Source organism: Chinchilla lanigera, unplaced genomic scaffold (assembly GCF_000276665.1).
Source record: "Chinchilla lanigera isolate Chin_1 unplaced genomic scaffold, ChiLan1.0 scaffold00113, whole genome shotgun sequence".
Taxonomy (NCBI): domain Eukaryota; kingdom Metazoa; phylum Chordata; class Mammalia; order Rodentia; family Chinchillidae; genus Chinchilla; species Chinchilla lanigera.
Genome location: NW_004955514.1, coordinates 2,571,866 through 2,597,904, shown reverse-complemented (window position 1 = coordinate 2,597,904; position 26,039 = coordinate 2,571,866). Strand labels below are relative to the sequence as shown.

Sequence of the window (26,039 nt, the reverse complement as noted above, 5' to 3'; positions counted from 1 at the left end):
CCGAACCCTCCAAGGGGGTTTCAGTGCGTATATTCATCTTCTGTTCAGCTTACTTAGTAGCTCTAATAGAGTTTTTCGTTTTTATGGATTCTTCAGGATTTTCTGTGTATAACACTGTGTCACTTGAAAATGAAGAGAGATTTTCTGTGTCCTTTGCAGTCTACGTGTCTTTTATCTCCTTCTCTTGCCTAACGGGCTGACTAGACCCCAGCCCAATGCTGAGCAGATGTGGTGACAGGGAACATCTGTCTTGTCTGACCTTGTGGGACACGTCCGGCCCCTGTGTGGACGGGGATGCCTGGAGCCCTCTCCGAGCTGAGGAAGTCCCTTCCTAGTTTCCAGTTTTATCCTGAGAGGTCCCTGGCTCTGTGTTCAGTGTCAGCCTTCTTTCTTCTGCTGCTCACACTGGATAATTTCTATTGCTCTGTCTGTGATGTCACTCAGGAGTCCCTCTGCTGTTTCTACTCTGCTACGGAGCCTGCACAGAGAGCTCTAACCGTCACCCTATTTTAAAGCCCTGTATTTTCCAGTTGGCTCTTCTCATCTTCCATTTCTTTGCTGAGATGACCTGTCACTTGTTTCAACAGTGCTCACTGTTTCTCTTTGGATGCTTTTACAGTACGGCCCTCGCTGTAACTTCCTGTCAGATCTGCCAGCACTGGTGCCCTCTGGCGTTGGCAGCTGCCGCTTGTCTTTTCCAGCGTGAGCTGAGTTTCTCCTGGTTCTTTGCGGGCCAAGCTGTGTTGGCTTGCGTCCTGGGCTATGGCGTGCACTAGTGGGACGGAGTCCTGGGAGGACGCTGGAGCTCAGCCCGGCAGCACCGGTCGGGTTGTCCTGCTCGTGCGCCAGCCTCAGGGGGCGGTGTGTTGCTATGACCAATTCTGTTTCCAGTCCTGGCAGTGGTATCTCGATTTGCCCTGCGTGGCAGCCAGTGGCCAATCTGGGCCCTGAGCAGGGTCCATACCTTGGGGGATTTCCAGGCTTTAGGGGAGGATCAGCTTTCATCAGAGGTGAGCCCCAGAGTTTAGAAATAGCTTATAGGGTCAGGTTCCTGAGTTCCTTTTATAAGGCGCTGGTGATTTTGGCTCCTGGGGGATGTCTTTCCAGTCTTGGACTGCACATCTCCAGGCCCCTGGGGAGATGGAAGGTCCTGCTCCCCCAGCACCTCCGGACGGTCCCTCCTGGTCTATAGGCACGCAGGACTCCCATCACCACAGCTGCCACCATGGCGGGACAGGTACCAGGTGCAGCCACACCATGGCCCGCATGATCTCCTGTGTGGCCCTGTGTATGTGTGAAGGCACAGCTCCTGGCCCCTCCAGTGTGTCGGCACAGCTAAGTCATGGCAGCCACCCAGACCGGCCGTCTCAGACACTTTTTACCACTGGGACAAGATACCTGACACCCACAGCCCAGAGGGGGATGGGTTAATTTTGACCCGTGGGTTAGGGGAACTGAGCCTGTGGTCTGCTGCCTCCAAAGCAGAGACAGCAAGGGCCTGGCGGAGGAGAGCGGCTCACCTCAGGGCAGCCAGGAAGCAGAGTGAGAAGGGAGGCGCTGGGGACAAGGACACCCCCGTCTAGGTCACAGCTCCAGGGACCACCTCCAGCCAGGCCCCACCTCACACAGCTCAGTCAGCCCCGAAGGCGTCCATGGACGAATCACTGGTGAGCACGGCACCCCGTGATCCAGTCGCCTTCCACCCACTGAGACCTCGGGGGTGTGTTAGATCTAAGCTTGAACAGGGGCTGCGCCTGGGCTCCTCTGCCACCACCGTTTGGGGAAGCAGCCTCTGTGCTCACCCCCTGCCTTCTCATCCCACTCCCCAACCCCAGCACCCCAGGGTCCCCCTCCCTTTCCTGGGTCCCTGGGACCCCCCCACCTCCTCTGCGCCCCTTCTCCCTGCCCCTCCCTGTGTCCTTGCCTGGCCACACCTCCTGCACCTCCTCCTCCTGTCCCCAGCCGGCTCATGGCGGCTGCCCAGTGTCTTAGGCATTTTCTCATTGCTGAGACACAGTACTCAACATCCACAGTTCTGAGGAGAAAGGGTTACTTGGCTCACAGTGTGTAGAAGTTTCAGTCCATAGTCGGCCGGCTCCAAGGTAGGAGGGCGGGGCAGAGGGCTCTGGCTGACAGAGCTGCTCACAGCATGCGAAACAGGAAGCTGAGAGGGAAGGCAGGGACCGGGAGGGGGATGAACCCTTCCAGGGCCCGCCCCCGGACCGCCTCTTCCCACCAGGCCCCGCCTCCTAACAGCGGTCCGCTCTGAACCCCATAATCCATCACCTTCCCAGCTCCTGCCTGTGAGTGCAGGAGGCTTTGGGGGGACATCTAGGTAGAAACTGTAACATTCAGTAAATCATTGTTGGGGCCAAATGCTATTTTTGGTAGAGAGCTGGGAGTCTTCCTTGAACATTTCAGAGAAGAAAAAAGATGACCATCCCTTGGTTGCTGACACTAAACCCCCACACTTGCCAGGTCACTGCCCCCACCTTCTGGCCCTGCAGTCCTCACACTGTCCAAAATCAAAGTGTCTTCAAGGTCACATTGTCTCTGGAGGCTCCAGGGTGGGGCCCTTCCTGCCCCCTCTAGCTGCGGGTGGCTCCAGCCCGCTCAACTTGTGGCTGACCCGCTCCAGTCAGAGCCCTGGGCACCTCCGGCTCTGGTGGTGCTGAATTTTCCTCCTTGGGTGCACAGAGCAATGCGTGTCTTTGGAAATGAGCTGGCTCGTGAGAGAGTGCTTGAACTTGCTGTCCTGGATGCAAACCACTTGTCTTTAAAAATAAGATCATCACCTCCCACAGGAGGGAAGGGAGATCGCTCTGGTCTGATCTTATCTTGTCTGCATCTTCTCTCGGCTCCTCAAGGGACAGGCGGACCGTGCTGCACCTTTGGACTGCCGTGTCATGCGCAGTGCCGTGCATGTGCTGGGTGCCAGTTAGGCCTGGTGGGTGGGGGAGACCTGCTCCCCTGGAGCCGTTTAGAGGCCACAGGATCGGCTGGAAGTCACCGCCCTCAGCGCTGCAGTCTATCACTCCCATGCGGGAGGGGCTGGGGTCCCCTCCAGCCCCTTCTGCCAGAGCCACCTTCTGTGTCCAGGAGATCCCTCTGGCCTGGCCTGGCCCACAGGGCTACAGTGCTGTCTCATCTTCCCAGGACAACTTGGGCTTTGTTGCCCTGGCTTCAGACGAGGTGGCCATGGTGCAAACTTCACTTGGGTTTGAAAGCAACTTGGCCAGGCTCAGATGGGCTGGGAGGGAGGTGGCTGCTGCCCTTGATGGACAGAGGTCAGCTGTCCTCTCTGCAGGACGAGGACATTAGGGCTGAAGCCATGAGGCCCCCAGCATCCCTGGGTTTATTCATGTGGCCCTGGCACAGACGTGGGGGCCTCCTTCCCCTCTGAGGAACTCCCCAGTAAAAAGCCCCACTTTACAGATGAGGAAATGATGCCTGAGAAGGCTACGTCAGATGTTAAAGGCCATGTCCGAGCCGCTGTTGCCCCGGCCACGGTCGTGTGCAGCCCTGTGGCGCTGCCCCAGGGAGACCCACAAAGAGCCTAAGGAAGGGTGAGGTGGGCAGAGCTGCAGGTGGGCTGGGCACAGGACAAGGGCTGCCACCAGGGTGGAAATGACCGGAAGCTTCCTGCCACCAGCGGCCTCCAGCTGCCTTCCCTGTCCTCGTCCTGCCCACTGGGTGCCGACGGACTTGGTGGTGACTAAATCCCATGGTGACTAAGTTCCAAAGCACAGAAGCAGACACGCGGTGGGGAGGGACACATGTTTCCCCCAGGGCACCGACAGCCAGGGAGGGCAGTGCTGTGACCTCAGAGCCATCCTGCCCCTGCTTGGCGGGTCCTCCAGCCCCTTCCCACTCGTCCTTCTCGCTTCTCTTCCCCCTCCTGTCCACTTCCTCTCCTCGAGCTCCCTCTCCTCCCCCCGGCCCCCTCCCTCTTTTCCCCAACCTTATTTCCCTTCTTGCTGCCCTTCCAGGTGTGACAAACTGTGATCCAGCTCCGACTCTGCACTGGGGTTGGGTTGGGGAGATCCCCGGGTCCCTATGGCCCTGGCCTCTGTCCCAGCCCCCTCCATCACCCCCAAGCCCAGCTCACGGTACTTTGGCGCCAGTGCAGAAACTTGGCGTGGCTGAGGGGCGGGCTGCCCACGTGCGTGGAACTTGCTGGCTTGCTCTCAACTGTGCGTGAGTCACCACCAGGAGACGACGCGATCATCACAGGGACTGGCGTGGCCAGAAGAGGGCTGCGGAGCCCCCTCCCCCCGTGCCACGAGGGGGGCAGAGACAAGGCGGCAGTGAAGAGACTGTTGCGCCTGCACGCCATGCCCTCCAGCCTGGCTTCAGCCACAGAAGGGAGCCTCAGCGCCAGGTGGTCCGCGGCCAGGGAATGTGAGCGCGGTCAGCACCCCGGACAGCGCCCCAGACCCCAAATGTCCTGGCTCAGCGCCCGGGACCCCTCACCGGCTACCACTGCTTTCTGCGTGGCGCCCTGGACCTGGCTGGCTCTAGGCCTCCAGGAAGCCCTGCACCCACTCCCTACTGTGTCAGCCTGCCTGGAGCTGACCACAATGGGCGCAGGGCCAGACAAGCAACCAGTGCACAGCAGGGCAACGGCTGCCGTCCCCCCCTACAGGTGCTGCTTGTGGCCTGCTGTACTCTGACGTCCTCAGGGACTTGGTCCTCGGGCGGCCGCTGCTGACTGAGGTTCACACGCCTCCGCAGCCACCTCAGCTTCCTGCATGCTCTCCTTCCCTCTTTCCCCCTCAGCCCCAGCCCCGGCGGCTTGCTTCCTGCCTTCCCTGCTGGGCCCCACCCTCAGCGGGCACAGGCACGTGAGCGACCACCTGGGCTTGCATGCGTGTGCACATGCGTGTGCCCCAGCTGAGGGCCGAGTATCGGAGCTTCAAGGGCTCCTGCTTGCTGGCCGGTCTGGCTCCAGCTTCTGGTTTGAAATTGTGTACAGAAAGCAAGTGGGCTCTGCTCACTCAGCCACGAGCTAGGTTGGCTCGCAGCTCTCGCTTCTATTTTCATGTGGGGTGCAAGCACCCAAGTGCTTATGTGTGAGCACGTGCATCTGTATGAGCAACATGTGGGACCAGAGGAAGACTGAAACACAGCCCGAGGCCTGCCTTTGCTGCGTGGTTCCTGAGGAGCCAGCTCCTGGGATCACCGTGTGCCCACTCTGTGGCTCCCCTGCTGGGGCCCTGCATGGGAAGTACGGATCCCAGGTGACCTCTCACCGTCACGCATGCTGCTTACACTTCATGTTCACGCTGGGCATTTGCTGAGTCCCGCTGTGTGCTGAGCTCTGGGATTGGTCCCCTTAGGGTGTGCATAAGCTTTGGGGTCTCCCTGGGGACTGGTGGAGCACTCCTGGGCATGTCTAAGTGGGCCCAGGGGGTGACTTTGGAGGCCCCTTCCTCTCTGGCTCTCGTCCTCTGTGCTCTGCTTCCCAGCCACTGCAAACTAAGTAGCTCTGCTCCGCTGTGCCCTTCCGCCATGATGCTCCTGCCTGGGAGCCAGCGGACCATGGACTGAACCTTCTGAAACCGTGAACCAAAATAAATCTCTCCTCCTCCAAGCTGCTGGTGTCAGATTATTGTGTCCCAGTGATGGGAAAGCTGACTGATACAAAGGCAAGTACTCCTACTGCAATGAGCTCTTGGCTCTGATGGCAGGTGGGAAAGAGCTGGTAGTGTTGCGGTGTGGCTGGCTATGGAGAGCTGGAGTGGGGGCAGCATGCCAGGCGGGGGCACAGGAATGAAACCCACCATCACCGTGGTCCACCCATTGTTCCCAGATCGCTGAGTGTCCCCCAGGACACTGTCCAGGAACTTCCAGGCTTCGGTTTAGGGACACATTGGTGCCCAGCCACGTGGAGGCTCAGTGCAGCGTGATCCGTGTGCACCAGCATGGGAGGAGCAGACCAAGGGCCCCTGCCCCCTCACTTCCGCTTTCTTTCTTCACCCTCCCAGCCCTGGGCCATCCCCACAGGACTCAGGTGGCTGTAAGACCGCAGGCCCCAGCAGCGGCGGACAGGCTCCCATGGGACTTCACCCCTGGGCTCTGCGGACACAGGGGCCACCTGAGCATGTGGCATGCGGCATGTGACACCCCCAACCTGGAGCCCATAGCGAGACAGTGAGGTCTTGGGTGCTTCTCTCTCTGGCACTGTGACTTTCTAAGGCTCTACACACACTGCAGCACCCGTGGGTGTGCTCCTTACCAGCACAGGCAGGCAGGCCTTGTGTGGCTGCTCCTTACACCTCCCTCTGAAAAGACGCTTCTGCAGAGATGTTTATGGGTCATGCAGGGGTGCATGCCTGGAACTGCAGTTCTTTGAGAGGCTGAGGGCTGGGGATATAGCTCAGCGGCAAAAGCACTTGCCTGGTAAGCGCAGTTCCCAGTACCAGAAAACAAAACAAAACAGACGGCTTTGGGAGGCTGAGGCAGGAGGTTCACAAATTCAATTCCAACCTGGTTGATTTAGTGATTTAATGAGATCCTGTCTCAAAATAGAAGATAAAAAAGGACTGGGGCTGTAGCTCAGTGCAAAGGCTCTGGGTTCAATCTCCAGTTATCCCACCCTCAAAAAAAAAAAAAAAAAAAAAAAAATTGAGACAGACAGAGAGAGAAAGAGAGAAAGGAGAAGGAATAGGAAGGATATAAGGAGGAGGCTGAGGGAAAAAAAAAAAAAAAAGACAGAAAAGAAAGAAAAAGAAAGCAAAGAAAACAGAAATGTTTTGTAAATCATAATGTGTAATTCAAATAAAATGAATGCTTCTCAGGAATAATAATACCTATAGGTACATGGCCAGGAAGCTATTAAAAACGTGGAACGGGAGCTGGAGTGTGGCTTAGAGCCACAGTGCTTGCCTGGCCTAGGCAAGTCCTTGAGTCCTAGCCCATCGATCACTGCATCATCAATCAGTCGATCAAAATAAATCCAGCCTGGGCAGCTGTTCATGTTCCAGCGTGCGACGCGGCTCGAGCTTCTCTCCCTGGGTCCTGGAAGGCGCAGACCCACCCGGCGTGGGGTGCGGGTGCAGCCTGCTCACGCCTGTCTCCATGCCCTTCCGAGACATGTCTGCCTGGCACTGTCCCCGGGGCTTGGGACACGGGCATGAGACGGGTACTCTGGTCCGGTGCACAGGGGCAGATGTACACACACCCGTATGGCCGTGTCACAGCCGGTCTGCAGCAGGAGGGTCCTGCCCTGCCCCGGGGACCTCCAGCCCGGGTGGCTCCAGCTGGGCAGGGGCACAGGGCAGGGCCCTCTCATTCCCCAGGTACAGCCTAGGAGCTTGGGCCAGGCCCCTCCTGGTCACCGCAGGACACCTTGGCACCCTAAGAGCGAGACTTTGATACCTGCTCTAGGGAAGGGGAGGCAATTCACAATGCGGGACACTCGCCCCTCCCCCCACCCGACTGAGGCCCGGCACGGGTGGCCTGGCCTGGCTCCCTGCTAGCCAGGTCAGTGCTGGGCCGGGACCCTGCCCCCACCCAGGCGCGTCCCATCCAGGAACCAGGGGTTTCCTGCAGGCATTTGGAGCTGGTCCCGGGTGGGAGGAGGGGCAGCTCCCCTGGGGGGCGGGGGCGGGATTCCCCAGGGGGTGGGGGGCTGCCTGTTTATCTGCACTCCTCCTCCAGCCGCATCCTTCTGGGTTTCTGACGCTGCCCCTGTAACCCGACTCCTGCACGGCCATCCGGGCGGGCGCCCCCCCTGAGCCGGGGCGGGAGCCCAGTGCCACATCACCGCGCCCACCATGCTGCCGCTGCCGCTCGCCGTGCTGGTCGCGCTGGCTGCCACCGGTAAGGTCCGCTGTCCCCTTCCTGGGCAGAGCGCACGCCCAGCCAGGAGCTCCATCCCCTTGGTCCCACAACCGACCCCCGTCAGGCAGACCTCCCCAGAGTGCGCCCCAGGGACCCTGGACCACGGGAGGGACCCTGGTCGCTAAGCGCATGGGAGTGGGGACCCCTGGGGACGGCAGAGAGCTGGGGCTGGGGTGGAAGAGGGCAGGGCAGGTCTCCAGCTGTGTGGGCACAGGAGGGGGTGCAGTGGCCCGCAGGCTGCCCCCCAACAGGTGCCAGGACCGTGCGGGTCAGGAAGCTGTGTTGCCGCGTCCCTGTCCTTCCAGGAGTCAGGAGGGCCTGGCGCTGCATGCCCTGGCTGGGATGTGGACCACAGCGCCGGCAGTGGGCAGAGGGCGAGTGCAGGGCTGGGCTGGATCCTGCCTGCGTCTGGGGCAGGAAGACCGGAGGCACTGGGACCGGTGTGCCTCCCTGTGGCCTCACTGACCAGGTCCCCACAGCTGGGGCCTGGAATCCTGGCCAATCACCCCGCCAGGAGCTGGCCTCAGTTTCCCTGCTGTGGTGGGCCTCGTCCAGGGCGGGGGTCTTCATCAGCGGCAGACACCTGTGCTCCAGGAGGGCTGGGGCTCCTGGGGGCGGAGGGCGCGGGTGTCAGGTTTGTGGACACCTGAGACCTGCCGACTGGCCGGTTCCCTCTGCGGCGCCGTGGCGCCCTCCCTCCTTCCCTCAGCCAGGGCTCCCCTCCTCCCTGCCCGCACCCCTCACCTCTCTCTCTCCCTTCTGCGCGTGCGGACAGGACAGCGGACAGCCAGGGCCCAAGGGCTGTCATCATGACCCGCGCTGCGCCCCAAGCTCCCCGGAAGTGCCCAGACCCTCCTCCAGGACGCCCTCCCGCCCCGCCCCGTCCTGGTGGTGGTGCGGGCTGCTTTCTCCTGCAGCGCCTCCCTGCCGACGAGCCTGGGGGTGGGTACAGTGCTCGGGCCGGGGCCTGGCCCTGCAACCTGACCCCAGACCCTGCTGTGTGACCTGGAGAAGACGACCGCCTCTCTGGCCTGGCTCAGCTCCCTCCTCTGACGGGGGGGCCCTGTCCAGGAGAAGCAGCCTGTTGTGCTGAGGAGGGGAGGAGGCGGCGGGCGACCTCCCTCCCTGGGTTGAGGGATGCTGCCACCTCGTGGCCACAGTCAGCCCGCCAAGCCCCTTCCCAGCAGCACCGTCCGGTGGAAATGGACTGCGGGCCACACTTGCCATCTTACGCGTTCTGTAGCCGCACAAGAGACCTAATAGAACCTGGTTAAACTCATTTTAACCCGGCGCGTCCAAAGTATCACTCCGGTGCCCTGTGGTTAGCGCACAGCTCTTGGTGAGACTGTGCTCCCTGCCTTAGTGTGCTCTTACACTCGCGGCAGCTGTGAGCTTCACCTTGCCGCACTCGAGCCCGCGACCGCACACCTGGCATGCGGCTGACCGTGACCGGCCTCCTGCCTTCTCTGTTCCCCAGGCTGCGGGGCTGGGGCCCCGGGGGCTCCTGATGCAGCTCCGTGGGTGCTGGGTGGGGCAGCGGTGGCGGAACTGTCCCTTGCCTTGTGTACAGAAGAGAGGCCCAGAGAGACGAAGCCAGCGGGCGAGGTGCAGCTTCGTCGTCACTGGCGCTGTGGCCACTCTGGGCCTCCCCAGCCATCCCGGCTCCGCTGTGCTGAGCACGGCACCCCCGGGCCCGGGGCTTGCGATGGGCGGATCGTGTCCCCCACAAAAAGACACTAGCGTGCTGAGCTGGGGCCTGGGCGTGTGGTCTTGCTTGGAAGCCACAGTCAAGACGAGATTGGCACGGATCAGGCTGAGCCCGAAATCCAGCGACCGGTGTCCTCAGAAGAGCAGACACGTGCAGGGAAGATGGTCACACGCTCACACTGAGCAGATAGAGTGACAGCGGCCACTCGCGTGGGGGAGACGAGGCCTCTCTTTGGAGCCCCAGAGGGACGGGCCCAGTGCACACTGTGGCTCCCGGCTCCTCGCCCCAGAACTGTGAGCAGTGGCTGTGCCATCGTCACCTGCCCGTCTGTTCTATGCGTGGTGGACACTGGAAGGGGGTGGCAGCCACCTCGGAACCCGGGTGGAGCATGTCGGCACTCACGTGGCACCGGGTGCTGCACACACGTGACCTGACTGGGTCCTCAGCAGCGCATGGGAGCACCCTTGTTGTCTCAGCGTGAGGCAGCAAAACCAAGGCACACAGCAGGACTCACTCCCCAGACCGCAGCTTCCTCACGTGAGGCCAGGCTCTCTGCTCCCTGCCTGCCCCTCCAGGGGTACTTGCTGGTTTTAGAAGCGGACGTGGAGCAGACACCTGCTCGGCTCCTGGTGGCCTCACTTCAGGCTGCCCTTCCCCTCTGAACTGCACAGCGTTCACTGCTGGGCCAGGTGGGCAGCCAGTGACAGTCACAGCCCAAGGGCGGCGGGCACAGGGCCTCTCCCACACGTCCGCCCTCGTCAGAGCTCAGCACGGGACCGGCAGCAGATCCATCGGCAGGTCACGGGCTGCAGTACAAACTTCGGACCTCAACCTCAGACACAGGCTCGCACTGGACGTGGCACGGACAGGCGCTCATGCTGGGCACTGCACGTGGACATCAAGCTGGCCCTGTGGGGCAGAGGCACCTGTGGCTCCACCTGGATGGGTCTCTCAGCCTGCTGACCCCTCATTACAGCTGCCTTTAGCTGCCCTGGGAGGCAGGTGCCAATGCGATGTTGGGGGCGCTGGAACAGACCATCACATGGACGCTGTTGCCCCGACAGGCCGGGGTGGGCACTCCTGTTTCCAAGTGCTGCAGACCAGGCTTCCCCAGCCCACCCTGGGCAGCTGCCAAGCAGGCCTTACCGCCACAGAACACGGTCCCGAGGCTGGGCTCTGTGCTGGGCACTGAATGCGGGTGCCCCTTGGGCCGGCCGCAATACCCCCAAAAGTGCTGAACACAACGCGGGTAAACTGGACAATCAGCGAGAGTGAGACTTGTGCAAAGCCCCTGCTGTGAAAGCGGGTTGGATGCAGAACTGGGGGCCAGTGCTTTCTGCCGCGTGATTGGGACAAAGAGGGAGACCGAGTGGTCGGGGGCAGGCGTCTCCCACGGGCGGGGCCGCACCCAGGTCCACACTGCCCAGAGTCCACGTGGGTCTCTCGTCACCGGTCACAAGGTGGGAGCTGTCCCAGGGCCTCTGGCAGAGGCGCAGTGTCCTGTGAGAACCGTGAGCTGGCTGCAGGAGCGGTCAGGACGGGGGTGGCCCTCTTGCCTGGGGACGCAGCATCTGACCACACTGGGGCTGTCGTGGGCTGCTTCTCACTGTCCTCGGCTGAGTCTTTGCAGCCCTGGCTCCTAGGAGCCTCAGCAGGCAGCGCTGGCTAATGCGGGTCTCGCCGTTGGTCCGAGCGCCTGGTCTTTGGGGGCCCTGAAAGCCCACAGCTGCAAAGATAGCTTTGTGAGCCATGCTCTGTTGAGGGGTGCAATCCGCCGGCTCCTACATCAGGGAGACCCCACCCCACCCTTGCAGAGCGTCCCAGGGGCAGCAGGCAGCGCCCTGCTGGCCCTCGGAGGGCGCTTTGAGTGACCCACGGTTAGAGCCTGCAGTGCCCAGACAGCTCCTGGACCCCAGGACCCTGTGGGAACTCTGTGCTAGGCGGATGGCACTGGGGGTGCCCATGGGAAACTGACAGGCCTGGGCCTGTTTACCCCGGACAGCAGGTCCACTCACACCCCACCAGCCAGTCCAGGCTTTGTGGCCAGAGCGATGCCCTCAGACCCTCACTGCCAATGAGTGCCTGTCCTTAAGCAAGTGACACGACCTCGATGCTCTGTCTTCACCCAGGCTGGGTGCCTGCCACCTCCGCCCCAGGGGCTGAGGCAAGGACAGCATGAGATGTGGCCAGTGGAGGGTGAGCAGGCCGAGTGCCCGGCCAGCATCTGGTGACGCCAGGCTGTGGACAGAGCAGGCTGCAGTGCCACCATGCGGGGTGCACGTCCCTAATGCAATGCCTTCTCTCTCTGCAGGTGACTGCCACGGGCCGGCGGCTGCCGACAGCGGTTCGTACCTGGACCCCCTGGGTTGGGTTTGTAGGCACGCCACAGCCTCCAGTTTAGAGCTGAGCCCTGCTCCTCAGCATGAGCCCCTGGTCCTGTACCTTGAGAGACAGCTGGTTGAACACAGGAATGGACAGGCCCACAGGCACAGGATGGACCACTGCCGAGCGCCTGCTGGCCTGCCCGGTCTTCCCTCTGCCTGCTGCCGGCTGCCACTCCCTCCCCTTGTCTGCACTAGGGGCTGGAGCAGCACCCCTTTGCATCTCATCCTGACATGTTCCTTTCTGGGGGTGGGACGCTAGAGGCTGAACCAGGCTGCATGCATGCTAACGCACAAGCTGCCCCAGCCTGGTGCTCTGTTTCCCGGGGTTCCAGCCCCAGCTGAGCTGTGGGCTTGGGCAGCTCCCACCCTTGGGTCCCAGTTTCCTCTGTGAAGTGAAGAAAGGTTGAGGAATATCACAGGGTGATTTTAAGACTTATGTGTCCGGAAAAAAAAGACTTATGTGTCCGAAATACTCAGGACAGTGCAGAGGTCAAGTACTGTTCTCGGAGGCGGGCAGAGGTTTCCCCTGTCAGTCTGGGCATTCAGTGTTTTGTGCCCGAAGGAACTAGACTCGCAAGAGCCCAGGAAAGGTTTCCCAATGCAAAAGTCGTGCCATAGATCCGGCATTCTGAGCAGAGGAAAGCGGAGCAGAAGCAGCCCCGTCCTTCCTAAGGTTTGACATGGAAAAGTGGCAGAATCTCGGGCTGCGTACCACTTGCCACGTCTGTGATGTCTGGTGCTGAGGGGAGGGGCAGGGGGCATGGGTGGGCACCTGGGGTGAGGGAAAGACTGCTGGAACACTGAGCACAGAGATGTCAGCAGCAGAGGACACTGCCCGCCTCTGCCTGTGCTTCAAATGTCCTGTGATACACAGCTGTCTTTACCCAGCCTCTCATGGAGGCCGTGAGCCCAGACTGGCCACTGAAGGCCAGCCCTTCCCTGGGGGACAGGGGACAGGCCAAGCAAGGAGTGTCTGTGGGGACTGCTCTACTTCAGGATCTGCACAGCCAGTCCTAAGAACGGTGCCATCAGCTTTCTGATGCTGTGACAGAACACCTGATAAAATCAATGCAGAGGCGGAAGGGTTATTCTGGCTCATGGCTTTGGAGGTTCAGTCCATGGCCAGCGGGCCCTGTTGCCTTAGGTCTGAGATGTGGGAGGCACATCATGGCAGGAGAGTGTAGAGGAGGATAGCTGCTCACAGCACGGTGACCAGGACGCAGAGAGGAGTGGTCGGGGACCAGCTGGACCCCAAGGTCATGCCCGTGACCCACTCCCTTCAGTTAGGCCCGCCTCCTGCTCCCCTCACCTGCTATGCATGCCATCAGCTCTGACGCATGGATGAAGTTCCTGGTGAAGCCAGTGTCACCTTCTGAGCACCCTGTTCTGAACACTGGAGAGTCTGGGGGCATTTGAGCTCTAAACCATGGCAAGAGCACTCCCTGGTCTGCCATGGGCCCCAGCCCTCTCCCCGTGGACTGTGGATACCCTGATCTTTATAGCCCTGGCCCCAGATGGGGTCCACTCGAGTGTGGGCCAAGTGTGACCTGTGGACCCTGCCTCCCCCAGCCACCTGCGTGGACCTGCAGCTCACCACCTGTGCAGACGCCGCCTACAACCGGACCGCCTTCCCCACGGCGCTGGAGCACCGGTCGCGCGAGGCGGTGGAGGCCAGCTCCGAGTACATCCTGCTGAGTGTGTTGCACCACCTCCTGGAGGGCCAGTGCAACCCCGACCTGCGGCTGCTGGGCTGCGCTGTGCTGGCCCCCCGCTGCGAGGGTGGCCGGGAGCAGAGACCCTGCCGGCGCGTGTGCCAGGGCCTGCAGGAGGCCTGCCAGCCTGCCTTCGATGCCATCGACATGGCCTGGCCGTATTTCCTGGACTGTGCCCGCTACTTTGCGCCTGAGGAGGAGGGCTGCTTCGACCCCCTGGAGCAGCTTCGGGGTGAGGCGAGGCCCAGGGTGCACCTCGGTGCCTGGAAGCCGGGTGGGACGGGCAGGCGTCAGGGCGTGAGGGGCCTGTGGAGAGACAGGCTTGGCTTCTCTTAAGGACCAGCCAGTGGCGGGGCTGGGAAGCTCCGGAGCAGTGCTTGTCTTGGGGTGCACAGCGATGCCATGGGGCGCGGGCCGCCCCCGGGGCTTGTCTGCATCATCACCCTGAGTCTGTGGTGGGGAGAGGGAGACCGGCAGGGCCAACCCCTGCCACCCGGGCTCTCTGCTCCTGGAAGCTGGAGCATGCATGTTCATCTCACATCAACTGTGAGTGGCAGTTCAGCAGCCCGCGTGGCCAGCGTGCCGTGCAGGGCAGTGCGGGCAGCAGCCTCCCTTGGCCAGGCCGAGGGTCCCGTGGTGTCACAGGACAAGCTCTCACCTCCTGCTCCAGAAGAGAATGGGGGCTCCGGGAGGACAGATGGTGCAGGGTGCGGCTCTGGAGGGACCCGGACCATCGGGGCTGGGCCAGCCACCCATTCTTCAAGATGTGTACCTACTGTGTACCTACTTGAAGATGTGCACCTACTGTGTACACATCTTCACAGTGGGCTGTGGAAGGGAAGAGAGCAGACACATTCCTGGAGGGGTCTCTGGGCTGGTGTGGGGCTCATCCTGGCACTCGGAGCCTCATGCTCCTGGACAGAGGCCAACATGGCTTGGCGAGGGCTGGGGACAGCTGGGTGGTGACAGGCCCTGGAGGAGTGAGGAGGTGGCCAGCGAGGCCCAGGAAGGAAGCCAGACATCTCCACGCCAAGCCCACTGCCTGGGAAAGCCCGAGCAGTGGCTTGAGAGAGGTTATTTTGGGCAGCTTTGCCGCCCTCTGCTTCCTTCCCTCAATGACCACGTTGAGCAGAAGCAAAACCACAGCTCTGTGAGCGGCCCGGGGAAGCGCGTTAACTCTGTGGTCCCCGGCGGCTGCGGCTGCGGTCACTGGGGCAGAGGACAGTCCCCAGGGAAGGCTGCTGGGGAGCGGCTCAGGCTCGGCTGGCTGTGCACTCTCTTCCTGGCAGTGTCAGCGAACGTCCGGGCGCGATGCCAGTGTGGTGGCAGCAGGGAGGAGCCCCCAGAACGCTCTTGCCATGCCTGCCCCGGGGCTGGGCAGCCTGCACCCGACACCCGGTGGGCACACAGGACGCAGAGCCACACGGTGCCACGGTCACAGCAGGTGGTGGTGGTGCTGGAAAACAGCCCGGCAAGAGGCCGTCGGCAGGTTTCTGGGGTGGAGGGTTCGCAGGTGCGTCTTTGTACATGCTGGGCCCTCCCACACCTCATCCTGTGGCTCTGGGGACTGTGCCAGTGTCACTGTGCCGTGTGGGTCTCGCGGGAAGAGCCATCGGCTGTCACCCTTGTTAGGAGCCCTACGCAAGGAGTCATAACGGAAAACACTGCAGGCAGCAGGGCCTCACAGGCGACGTGTGGGTCCCTCTTCCTGGACCCTGCAGGGCAGTGGGTGGCCCGGTGCTGGGAGACCTGGACATCCGGCCCCAGGCCACAGCCGGTGGGCGGGCTGGGAGCCATTGGTGACAGGACTGTCCGCAGGTGACCTGGAGCCCGAGGAGGCGCTGCCCTCTGGCCTGCCGCCCACCTTCATCCACTTCGCCCACCACTCCTACGCCCAAATGGTGCGGGTGCTGAAGAGGACGGCGTCCCGCTGTGCCCAGGTGGCCAAGACTTACAGCATCGGGCGCAGCTTCGAGGGCAAGGACCTGCTGGTCATCGAGTTCTCGGGCCGCCCCGGCCAGCACGAGCTCAGTAGGTGCCACGTGAGAGGCTGGGTTCTGGGGAAGGGCGCGGCCTACCGGGCCTTGGGGTGCACAGGCCGGGGGAGGGAGGTTTGGGGTACCAGGTGTGGACCAAGCTTCGGGGATCTGCTCGGTGCATGGCTGCGTCCCACAGGGACCGCCGCGTAGACAAGTGCGGCCTCCTCAGAGCGTCCACCACACCGGGACTCTGCGGTGGGGCAGGGACTCACCACAGTGGATGCGCTGATCGCAAGGGATCGAGACGGTGTCAGGCCAGTGCAAGCTTTGAAACAGATCGGGCCTCTGGGTCACACCTACTGTCCCAGCCCCTCCGCAGGCCGAGGCAGGAGGATTGCAATTTTAAGGCCAGCCTCAGCACCTGAGCAAGACTGTTTTGTGGCCTTGCCCTTGAGCACCAGCCTGGGCAGGCGGTGAGTCCTGGGTTCTGGTCACTTTCTCCCTCTCTGCCAAGCGGTTCGGGACAGTGCCGCCAGCTAGTGGTGTGGACACTGGCCTTTCTATGGGGAAGACCCAAGTCCACTTGTGCACCCTCCAGCCTGGAGGGCCCATGCCGAGCCAGCAGGGGGCAGTATAGGAAGCCCCAGCCCCACTGGTTCGGTCTTCCAGCAGGACAGTTGGGAAACAAAAGCTCATGGTCTAAAGTGCTGCCGCCAGGAGCTGAGGGGCCGCTTGGGCTGGCTGCCTCCGAGGAGCCAGGCTGTTCTGGTAGAGGCCTGGTTTCCTTCCCCAGGCAGCCTCGGGTCAGTGAGTCCAGCTCCTTCCTCAGCCTCGTCCCCCACCCAGCTGTCTCCAGGACTGTGGGTCGGGCAGGACCCACCCAGAAGCAGCCCTGTTCCATCCGGGGCTCACCGAGTCTCTGAGTCAGCCGCTGCAGGACCTTGCTGGGCAGCCACTCAGCCCCGTCCTCGCCCTGTCAGCCCCAGCAGCGCCCACACTATGAGCTCGAAGGCCTGACCTCCTGTCACAGAGCCTGGGGCCTTCTGGCTGCTCCACCCCCTCCCGCCCTGCGGAGGCCGAAGGAGCTGGCCGCACGGGAGGCCTTTTGCTCATTTGTCCCTTGGAGGGGGCTTCTGAGCCACATGGGCCTCTGCCCGACAGCTGAAGGCTCCTAGGCCGCACAGCGAGGGAGGGAGGTGCCGTCTTCCAGTGAGCAGCCCGAGACTCAGGGAGGAGAGGTGCCATGTCTGTGGTCACACAGCAAAAGGGCTGCCAGGCCTGGTCCACTGCCTTCCACAACCCACCCATCCGCCCGACCCCATTCGTCCACCCACCGCACACACCCACCCATCTTTCACTCCTTCACCCAGCTCTTCTCTTCCTTCTTTCCTTCCTTCCTTCTTTCTCTTTCTTCTACCCACCCACCCATTTATTCATTCTTTATTCATCCATCCATCCACTCCCTCCTTCCAGCCATCCATTCACCTACCCCCTTTCTCTCTCTATCTGTCTGTGTCTTTCTCTCTCTTTCTCCCATCCGCCCACTGGCCCACCCATGCATCCCCGTATTCATCCATCTATCCACCCCCTCGCCCACAGTCCCAGGGCCAGCTCCCTTCCCAGCTGCGCGCTGTGTGTGCTTGACGTGTTGCTCACACATGGAGAGCTGCTGTCAGTGAAATCTCACAAGCCCACAGCCCCATACATCATTAGTAGTACCCTTCACTCGCTGATAACCACACTGAACATAGGACATGAGCTCAACAGACCGGCCGCCCTAGCGAGACCTTGTCGTGTGCAAAGGGCCTGTGTTCCCCTGGTCCCCTTGCTGAATGGTCCCAAGGCTGGGGGCTTCGGGCCGTGAGGTGATGCCCCAAGTCACCGTGTCTCCTCAGTGGAGCCCGAGGTGAAGCTCATCGGCAACATCCACGGCAACGAGGTGGCGGGGCGCGAGATGCTCCTCTACCTGGCACAGTACCTGTGCTCCGAGTACCTGCTGGGCAGCCCCCGCATCCAACGCCTGGTCAACACCACCCGCATCCACCTGCTGCCCTCCATGAACCCGGACGGCTACGAGGTGGCGGCAGCTGAGGTGAGCACCCTATCCTCCCTCGTCCGTGATTCTCTGGCTGCTACAGAGGAACTGTTTGTGTTCAGGATTCCAGGTGACGGGGATTCAGCTGCCTTCTCAGGGGCGAGGCACTGCTGGGGGCTGGGGAGAGACAGGCACTGATCACTCCACGGTGTGCTACAAATGTGGGAGCAGCCTCTATGTCTATCAACAGATGAACGGAGAAAGAAGTGCTGTGTCTACACACCATGGAGCACTACTCTCCATGTGTAGGATAAACCTGAGTCATTGGTAGGGAAATCATGCACCTTGAGACCACAATGTCAAGTGAAATATGTCAGATGTACGAGCTTAAATAGCCCATGGCTTCTCTTGTATGAGACACCCAAAGTATAAAGAGCAAGATAAAAGACGGATAATAGGAAACAGAGATTTGCAAATGGGAAGAGGGAGGAGGAGATGTAAAAAGAACTGCCATGTGTCATGTCCAGTTCCAACACCCCCCAAAGAGTGTAATCTTTATGTATCACAAAGATGTCCTAAGAAAAAGTTGTAAAAGATGACCTGTGCTTGGCGAGATGGCATGAGTCTGTAGTCCCAGCACTTTGGAGACTGAGGCAGGATCGAAAGCTGAGCCCCGGCTGGGCAGCTTAGTGACTTGGTAAGACCCTGTCTCAAAATGGTAAAAAAGTAAAAAGATCTAGGGATGCAGCTCCGTGCAAAGGACCTGGGTTCAGTTACCAGTAGCGAAAGAAAAAAGAAGAAAAAGGTGACGCAGGCAATTGCACCACTCAGGACAGAGACAAGGCGGGTGCAAGTGTGTGTGGGAACCTGGATGCTCTGGGAGGTGATGTGGGTGTGGACGGGGAGGGGCAGGAGCCGAGACACCACGAGCTCATCACCCTGAGCCAGAGGCAAGCCCCAGTCCCAGCCCCTACTCTTGGCCCAGCTGTGCCTGCCTGGAAGGAGTCCGTGGCCCAGTGCTGAGCCCAAGCTGCCGTGCCTGTGTTTCAGGGTGCCGGCTACAACGGGTGGACCAGCGGGAGGCAGAATGCACAGAACCTGGACCTGAACCGGAACTTCCCGGACCTGACGTCCGAGTACTACCGGCTGGCGGCAGCGCGGGGCGTGCGCACCGACCACATCCCCATCCCGCAGTACTACTGGTGGGGTAAGGTAGGAGCTGGCTGCCCGCGCCCTGGCCCTCAGCCTGGCCCCTGCCTCTGTGCCCACCCTGGGATGTGGGTCGTGCTTGGCAGGTAGCTGGTGAGATCTTTGCTGGGGTGCACAGCTCTGTGTCCTGCCCGGGCCGAGCACTGGATGTCAGGTGACCAAGGCGCTGTGTAGGTCCGGGTGCTGTCCCCTTTGGGGCTGGCTGTGCTGTGGAGGGAGCACCCACAGCTGCCCTCCGCCCAGTGCAGGGTGGCAGCCAGAACTATGGATCCCCGAGTGGCATGTGGCCCTCCTTGGCCAGGGGGAAGTCATCCAGATGAGGTCCTCACAACACAGGGGACCCACGGTGTGGCGCACAGGCTGGCCGTGCCCGTCCTGAGGACTGCATCTCTGTGCTGGCAGGTGGCCCCTGAGACCAAGGCTATCATGAAGTGGATGCGGACCATCCCCTTCGTGCTGTCCGCCAGCCTCCACGGGGGCGATCTGGTGGTGTCCTACCCCTTCGACCTCTCCAAGCACCCCCTGGAGGAGAAGATGTTTTCCCCCACGCCAGATGAGAAGGTGCGGGGTGGTGAGTCCCCACGCGGGAGCTCCTGGGGTGTGGACGCGGGCCACACCGGCTGAGTCCTCCGAGGGCGCCCTGCCCGCCAGGAGGGTGCGTGTCCGGACGAAGCCGGCAGGGGGCACTGCTGCAGCGTGCATGGTCCCCTTCCCGGGCCTGGCGCTCTTCACTGGGCTCTCCAGTTTCAGACTGGAGGTGACAGGGCCGGGACGCAGCATCCCCACGCCCCAGGGCTCCCCGAGGTCCTCCGCCTGGACACAGCCCCGCGCTGGGTCTGGAGCTCCCCTCCCAGGGTGTGGTTGACCGAGGCGAGGGCCGGTATAACTCGAGACGGGCCGCAGCCCAAACCCAGGTGGGCGGAGCCTCAATGGGGCTTCAACCCTGAACCGTCCCGGCGCCCCCACCCCGTCCCGCCGGAGGACCACGTGCGGCCCGGCAGCGGGAAGCAGGGGCCAAAGCTCAGGCGGCACGCGAGCCTGGGGCGTGGCACGCGGGGGCGTGGCTGGGGCGTGGTCAAACGGGGCGGGCGGGGCCAAACTGGAGTGGGCGGGGCCGCCCTGGGCCGGGGCGGGCTTCGGTCCCTCCCGCTCCGCACTGCCCCTGCGCCCCTCCGCACACCGAGGTGAGGGCTGGCTCCGTGCTACAGCTCCTGAAGCAGGGTGGTCTCCCCCGTGGTCACCCCGGGCAGGGCGGGTATCTTTGGGCTGGGTCTCCGCGCGAGAAAACGGCCCCGGGGGTAGACACCTCAATGAGTCCCACCAGAGTGGGCAGAAGTGAGCCGTTCCCACCAGCCATCGATCACCCATCGATCACTCCCTGCCGCCTGGAAACCAGCGCCCCTGGGAGGCCGGGTCAGTGCGGGCGCGAGCACCGGCTGGCGCCCACCTTCTTCAGGGCCCCGGTGCCTGCACGGCTCCACACCCGCCTGCTGTGACGCCTGCTCCAGCTGGTGCCCGCCCCCACCCAGCGCGGCTGTGCTCCTAGCAGTGGGCTTTGCGGGGTGCCCGGCCAGGTCACTCCACGCTTTCCTCTCACCCCTAACCCCAGGGGCTGGCCGGTGATGAGGGGTGACCCCAGGACAGGGGTGTGAGGAGGAGCAGGGTGTCCAGGTGCTGGACTCCTCGACCAATATGTGTTCTGGGTGGAGAGCGAGGGTCAGGGCTCGGGTGCAGCTCGGCAGCCCCCATGGCCCAGTGCCCCTCATGGAAAGGCCCGGGAGCAGTGACCCGCAGGCACGGCGGCTCTGCCCAGGGGTGGCAGGGGTGGTAGTGCCTGACCCACCAACTTGGGGGACCAGAGGACACGAGTGGCCTTGGCTGCCTGGTTTGCATTTGAGGAGTAGGCCCACCCTTGCCACCCCAAGCCCCAGATCCTGGGCTCCAGGTCAGGATAGCCCACTGGGGAGGGCTCTTTGCTGTGGTGCGGGGGGTCTGTGTCGCTGAGCCCTGCCTGTCCACCCTCCTGGTGTCCCCTCCCCAGGACAGCTGTGTCCCAGTCATGGAGCCCTGGCAAGGCCGTGTGGGAGCAGGTGTGGCGGTGGGACGGTCGCTTGGGGACCCTGTGCCTTCCTGGGGCTGCAGAGGATGAGCCTGCTGTGGGCAGATGTGGGGGGAGGCAGGTCCCAGCTGTGGAGGAAGCCGCGGTGCTTTTGGCCAGGGAGGGACCTTCCGCAGGGAGCCCACAGCTGGGTGCGGGTGGCTGGGAGGAGGTGCGATGGTGTCTCACGGGCAGAGTCGGTGTGGGGATGAGGTTCCTGCAAGCCGCCCGCAGGCCTCTGTCCCTCTGCCCAGCCTCCCCTCTGTGGGCTGCGGGCACTGCTAAACTGCAGCGCTGAGCTCGGCGGGCCAGCCAGCGTCCTCCACAGCCGGGTGTGGGGGCTCAGCGGTCACTCATCCCTGTCCGCAGCACAGCGGCCTGGCGCTACTGCCACCACCTCCAGGCCTGTGCCCATGCCCTGCCCTCTGCAGGGGCTCCGTGCCCTCCCCTATGGGGCCAGGGGCCCATCTACACCACACTGGGCCTGGCTCTGGGGTCCTGAAGAGCCCGTTCCTCTGGAGTTGGCCCGACCCGACCTCTCTCCTGCTCTTTCTTTGCAGATGTTCAAGCTTCTGGCCAGAGCCTACGCCGACGTCCACCCTATGATGATGGACAGGTCGGAGCACAGGTGCGGGGGCAACTTCCTGAAGCGGGGCAGCATCATCAACGGCGCCGACTGGTACAGCTTCACGGGAGGTGTGTGCTGCGGGGGTGCTCAGCGCCCAGGACAGCCTGACGGGGCAGGCGGCTCTGCTGTGTGTGTGTGGGGGGGAGCGCTGGGCGGGGCCTGGCTTGTGTTGTAGTTACTCTTTATGCTAAAAGGGCAGAATGTGCCACCAGGCCCAGGGCAGGGTGTGGCCAAGCTGGCCCTGGGACCGGCCCAGCTGCCCTTCCTGTCCTTTGTCTTATCACACGCATGTCACAGCTCTGCTTGTGACCAGTCCTTCCCTGCCCTGGGGAGCTAAGCAGGCTGGCCGGATGGCGCGCTGGAGCCCCAGTCACTGGCGTTCCAGACACCGGCAGGTTTAGTGCTGTGTAGAAGGCTGGCCCAATGCACGGTATATGGTCACCGCACGGCAGCGCAGGACCTACATGCACTAAGTCCTATACTGCACTAACCGGGCACCTGTACTTTTACCGGCTGCAGCTATCCCGGCGTGGGCATCCAGGGTGCTATGAAGGTGACCGTGCCGTGCCACACATGTGGATGCCACCACCATGTGTCCCTTCCCTGTGTCCGTGCCCACCCAGCGCTTCGTAGTTGTACTGTTCTGCAGACAAGGACAGGGAGACTCCTCCAGAGCTGTGGCCTTTGGTGGCCGGGCGGGACTCATGTCCCCCTCTCTCCTCTTGCCCTGGAGCCAAGGTCAGGCCCCAGTGACATCCCCTGCTGTCCCCAGTGACACATGCTGCGTTCCCTGTGAAGGGAGGCTTCCCTTCCTCCCAGGACTTGGACGCACGTTTGCAGCCCCTGGGCTGTCGTGGCTCTGTTGTCCCTGCTGTCCCGCTGCCAAGGTCCCCAGGGTGGGCTGGGCCGGGAGAGGCTGACCACAGCCAGGGCCGACCACGTGCTGGGCTCAGAGCGGCCCTGAGTTCTGAAGGGCGGGCTCCCTGCTCCCCGCCTTGGTCCCCGCTCCGCTGCCCTGGAGAGGCTGGGACTTCAATGGCCACGAAACTCCGGCCCACGGGGTGCGGGCTGGGGATGAAGTCCCCGCTCCTCGCCCTGCACAGCTGGCTGGGTGTTCACTCTGCAGGCCAGATGTTCCCTGGGAAATGGAGTCAGGACCCCTGGTGCCAGAACAGTGTCAGGAATCAGACATTATTGTCATCAGCAGCAGCCTGGGGCCTCCGGGCCAGGGCAGGGCCAGGAGCTGGGACAGGAGGCTGTGTGCGCCCCAGGCTGCCAGATCCTCATGGTGACACAGCGCCCCCAGGGTTAGTCCAGCTCCGTGGCCCCTGGCGGACCCTTCCATGCTCAGCACACCTGCCGTCTGCGAGGGGACGGTGGCCGCCTGTGCAGACGTCACAGGATGCCCACACACCCGATGGCCTCTGCTGACGCCCCTGCCGGTCCACAGGCATGTCCGACTTCAACTACCTGCACACCAACTGCTTCGAGATCACGGTGGAGCTGGGCTGCATAAAGTTCCCGCCTGAGGAGGCGTTGTACGGGCTCTGGCAGCACAACAAGGAGCCGCTCCTCAGCTTCCTGGAGATGGTGCGCTTGGGCAGGGCAGGCTCACCTGGGCCCTCTCTGTCCCCGGGCTCCGTGTGGCCTTCTTGAGCCCAGGGGTGCTGGGGCGCAGGGATGGATGGTCAGATCTGGTGAGCAGAGATCTTACGATTAAAGGGGTGCTGTTAAAGAAGGGGTGTGGGGGTGGCCTTAGAGGCCAGGGGGCATCCTGGAGGAGGTGGGTAGCCAGCTTCAGCTAGGAGGGGAAGCCAGGCAACTAGTCAGGGAGGGCTCTGGGTAGAGGAGCGCACGAGACCCCGGGCTTCCTGAGGCTGAGCTGAGGGGAGCGGCGGAAGGCACAGGAGCGCTGTGTGGTGGAGGGGCTCTGGTACAGGGCATCCTCGCGGCCGGCGGAAGAACCAAGAGTCAGGGCTTGGGCAGAGGGTGCCTGCCGGCGGGTCCTCCCTGCCTTGGGGCTGTGGTCACAGAACACAGCGGGGGGCAGGAGGACAGTACAGAAAGCCCTGCTGGTCCCGGAGAGCCTAGGTCTCCCTGAAACTCAGTGTCACAAGTGAGGGGCACTGAGCACTCACCGCCCGCCGCCTCACCCAGCACCGTGCAGAGGGGTGGTGGGATTCTGAGACTGTGGGGCGGTGCCCGGCAGTGGGCGGCCAGCGGACTCGCCTGGCCTCTGAGACGGCCAACCCGGGTGGCCGGCGCAGCCTGTGATAAGATCGAGCCTGTCGGGGCCAATTGAGGCTTTTCTCATCATGATGCTGAGCAGGCCCGGAGTGGGGGTCCACGGGGCCCTGCCGGGAGGGCAGGGCAGCGCCATCTCTGTCCTTGCGCGGTGTCTATGCCCTACACGGCGCAGAACCAGCGGCTGCCGTGCCAGGTGGCATGGTGAGTGGGTCCCGTGTGTCCATCTTGCTCTTGGTGGACACAGGAGGCAAAGGAGACATGACAGTTGGCTGGGCTGGGAGATAGGAAGGGAGGAAGCCAGGGATGGGGCCGGGCCCAGTGAGTGTGGAAGCCGGAGGCGGCCTGGCAGAGGGGCTGAGTCCTGGATGCCAGGTGGGGCTCAGGGCCACCCACTGGCAGAGGTGCAGAGGGCACGATGACCTCTTGCCATCCACTCTGCGCTCACTCCGCTCTCTGCTGCGGGATTTCTGCGGGAGGGGACGCAACGAGGACAGGAGGACGGGATGCCAGCCCTGCCCTCCCACTGTGTCGGGAGAGGCCCTTGAGAGGCGCCTGCCGCAGATCCAGTGACCTGATCCCCCTGAGCCGCGTTTGGCCAGGACGGAGGAGAGGAGGTTCACAGGGACTTGTGGTGCCCTCTGGCATGGGTGCTGGCCATTCCTTCAGCCTGGTGGGTCAAGCAGGCTGGACCGGGAGGGAACCACGGGAGGGAACCCGGGCCACTCACTGACCTGCAGGGCACCATTGTGGGCTCCACTGGGGCTTGCCCATCCCTCAGTCACAGCTAGGAAGTGGGGCCCAGAGAGGGTGGTGACTCACTGGGACCCACACAGCATGGGGGCCAGGGAGGGCACAGCATGGCCCATCTGGCACCCCCGCCCCACAGGCGCACCGGGGCATCAAGGGCATGGTGGTGGACAGATTCGGAAAGCCGGTCAAGAATGCCCGCATCATCGTCAGAGGCATCCGCCACGACATTACCACAGGTGAGCATGGCTGGCCGCGCCCCAGGACGGCGTCAGCTGACATCACAGGTACGGGGGCAGCGCAGGTGCTCTCTGTCCTGAGCCAGTGCGGCCAGGAGGGCTGAGGCGACCAGGTCTCCCTCTGCCTCCTGCTGTGGCTCCAGGAAGGGATTGTGCAGCTCCCGAAGGGCAGTTGCTGTGTTCTGTGCCATCCCAGCAAAGGCCACCACCCCAGAGATGGCAGGAGGAGCCACGTCTACCCACACGCTGTCGTGTGTATCCCTGAGTTCACATCCCAGTGAGGAGCTGCCTCAGAGCCGATTAGCAGACACAGTACATATGTGCCTTACCAGCCAGGGCTTTGAGGGATGACTAGGAGTTTGACAGAAGGAGGAGGTGGGAAAAGTGTTCCAGGTAGATGCAGAGGGAGGGGCAAATGTGGGGCAAATCTGTCTGCCCCTCGTGCTAGCCCCCCCAGCACCCGTCACTCACCCTGAGACTGCGTTCGCAGCTGGGCTTTGAGGTCCTTTACATTCTCTTTGAAGCTCCCGATGGAGACTACTGGAGACTGCTGCCGCCAGGGTCGCACGTGGTCGTCGCCCAGGCGCCCGGCTATGCCAAGGTCATGAAGAGGGTCACCATCCCGCTGCGGATGAAGAGGGCTGGCCGCGTGGACTTCATCCTGCAGCCGCTGGGCGCAGGACCCAAGAAGTTCTTGCCCGCGCTCCGGAGAGCAGCGCCCCACTTCCGGGTCGCACGGGGCGGCGTGACCCCCTGGAGGGACCCCGCAGAGCAGGACCCCGAGCCCCTCGAGCCCCTTGGGGCACACAGGCTGCCCTCGGCCGGCGGGAGCAAGCCCTGGTGGTGGGCCTACTTCACCTCACTGACCCCCCACAGGCCGCGCTGGCTGCTCAAGTACTAGGCTGCCCGCTGCCGCTGCCGCAGGGGCCTGGCTCTTGATTCTCTCCGCCACAGATGTCGCACAAGCCACAGCCGTTTTATTAAAGGGGTTTTTCACCATCTGCTGTGACGAGGGGCTCCATGGGGCGGGAGGACCCTGGGTCCACAGTGAGATCCCAGGGTCTGCACTGGCCTTCCCCAGACCATGAGGCCTAGAGTCGGCCTCACAGGAGGGAAACTGAGGCAGGGTGGGGGCAGAAGGGTCACTCAGGGCCTATGTGGCAGGTTGGTGTCCAGGGGAGTTAGGACCAAGGTGGGCATGGAAGGGA

At 62.7% G+C, this 26,039-nt stretch overlaps 2 protein-coding genes across 3 annotated transcripts; one reads left to right on the top strand and one right to left on the bottom strand.

The window, feature by feature from the left end:
* Positions 1-7,630: 7,630 nt before the first annotated feature.
* On the top strand, positions 7,631-25,830 carry Cpz (carboxypeptidase Z). Of its 2 annotated transcripts, XM_005408767.2 has the most exons (11): positions 7,631-7,824; positions 11,865-11,897; positions 13,507-13,881; positions 15,468-15,680; positions 17,524-17,720; positions 18,714-18,875; positions 19,275-19,433; positions 21,531-21,666; positions 23,049-23,188; positions 24,732-24,831; positions 25,356-25,830. In XM_005408767.2, the coding sequence occupies exons 1-11, from the start codon at positions 7,779-7,781 to the stop codon at positions 25,730-25,732; spliced, it is 1,938 nt and encodes a 645-aa protein (XP_005408824.1). In that variant the 5' UTR covers positions 7,631-7,778; the 3' UTR covers positions 25,733-25,830. The 2 variants fall into 2 exon arrangements, with proteins under 2 accessions (XP_005408824.1, XP_005408826.1); XM_005408769.2 differs by lacking the exons at positions 7,631-7,824; positions 11,865-11,897; positions 13,507-13,881 and adding an exon at positions 13,945-15,162.
* On the bottom strand, positions 7,836-8,712 carry LOC106147068. Its single transcript, XM_013506860.1, has 2 exons — positions 8,590-8,712; positions 7,836-8,453 (listed from the first exon to the last, which is right to left on the bottom strand). Exons 1-2 carry the CDS (start codon positions 8,654-8,656, stop codon positions 7,906-7,908), a joined length of 615 nt encoding a protein of 204 aa, XP_013362314.1. The 5' UTR covers positions 8,657-8,712; the 3' UTR covers positions 7,836-7,905.
* Positions 25,831-26,039: the final 209 nt, after the last annotated feature.

Excerpts from the sequence above, each read along its gene's own strand:
- Cpz (XM_005408767.2), top strand. The coding sequence starts at position 7,779 with ATGCTGCCGCTGCCGCTCGCCGTGCTGGTCGCGCTGGCTGCCACCG. Across the intron at positions 11,898-13,506 it reads GCCGGCGGCTGCCGACAGCG|CCACCTGCGTGGACCTGCAG; the intron begins GTTCGTACCTGG and ends TGCCTCCCCCAG. Across the intron at positions 15,681-17,523 it reads CCCCGGCCAGCACGAGCTCA|TGGAGCCCGAGGTGAAGCTC; the intron begins GTAGGTGCCACG and ends GTGTCTCCTCAG.
- LOC106147068 (XM_013506860.1), bottom strand. The coding sequence starts at position 8,656 with ATGATGACAGCCCTTGGGCCCTGGCTGTCCGCTGTCCTGTCCGCACGC. Across the intron at positions 8,454-8,589 it reads CGCAGAAGGGAGAGAGAGAG|GAGCCCCAGCCCTCCTGGAG; the intron begins GTGAGGGGTGCG and ends CTCCGCCCCCAG.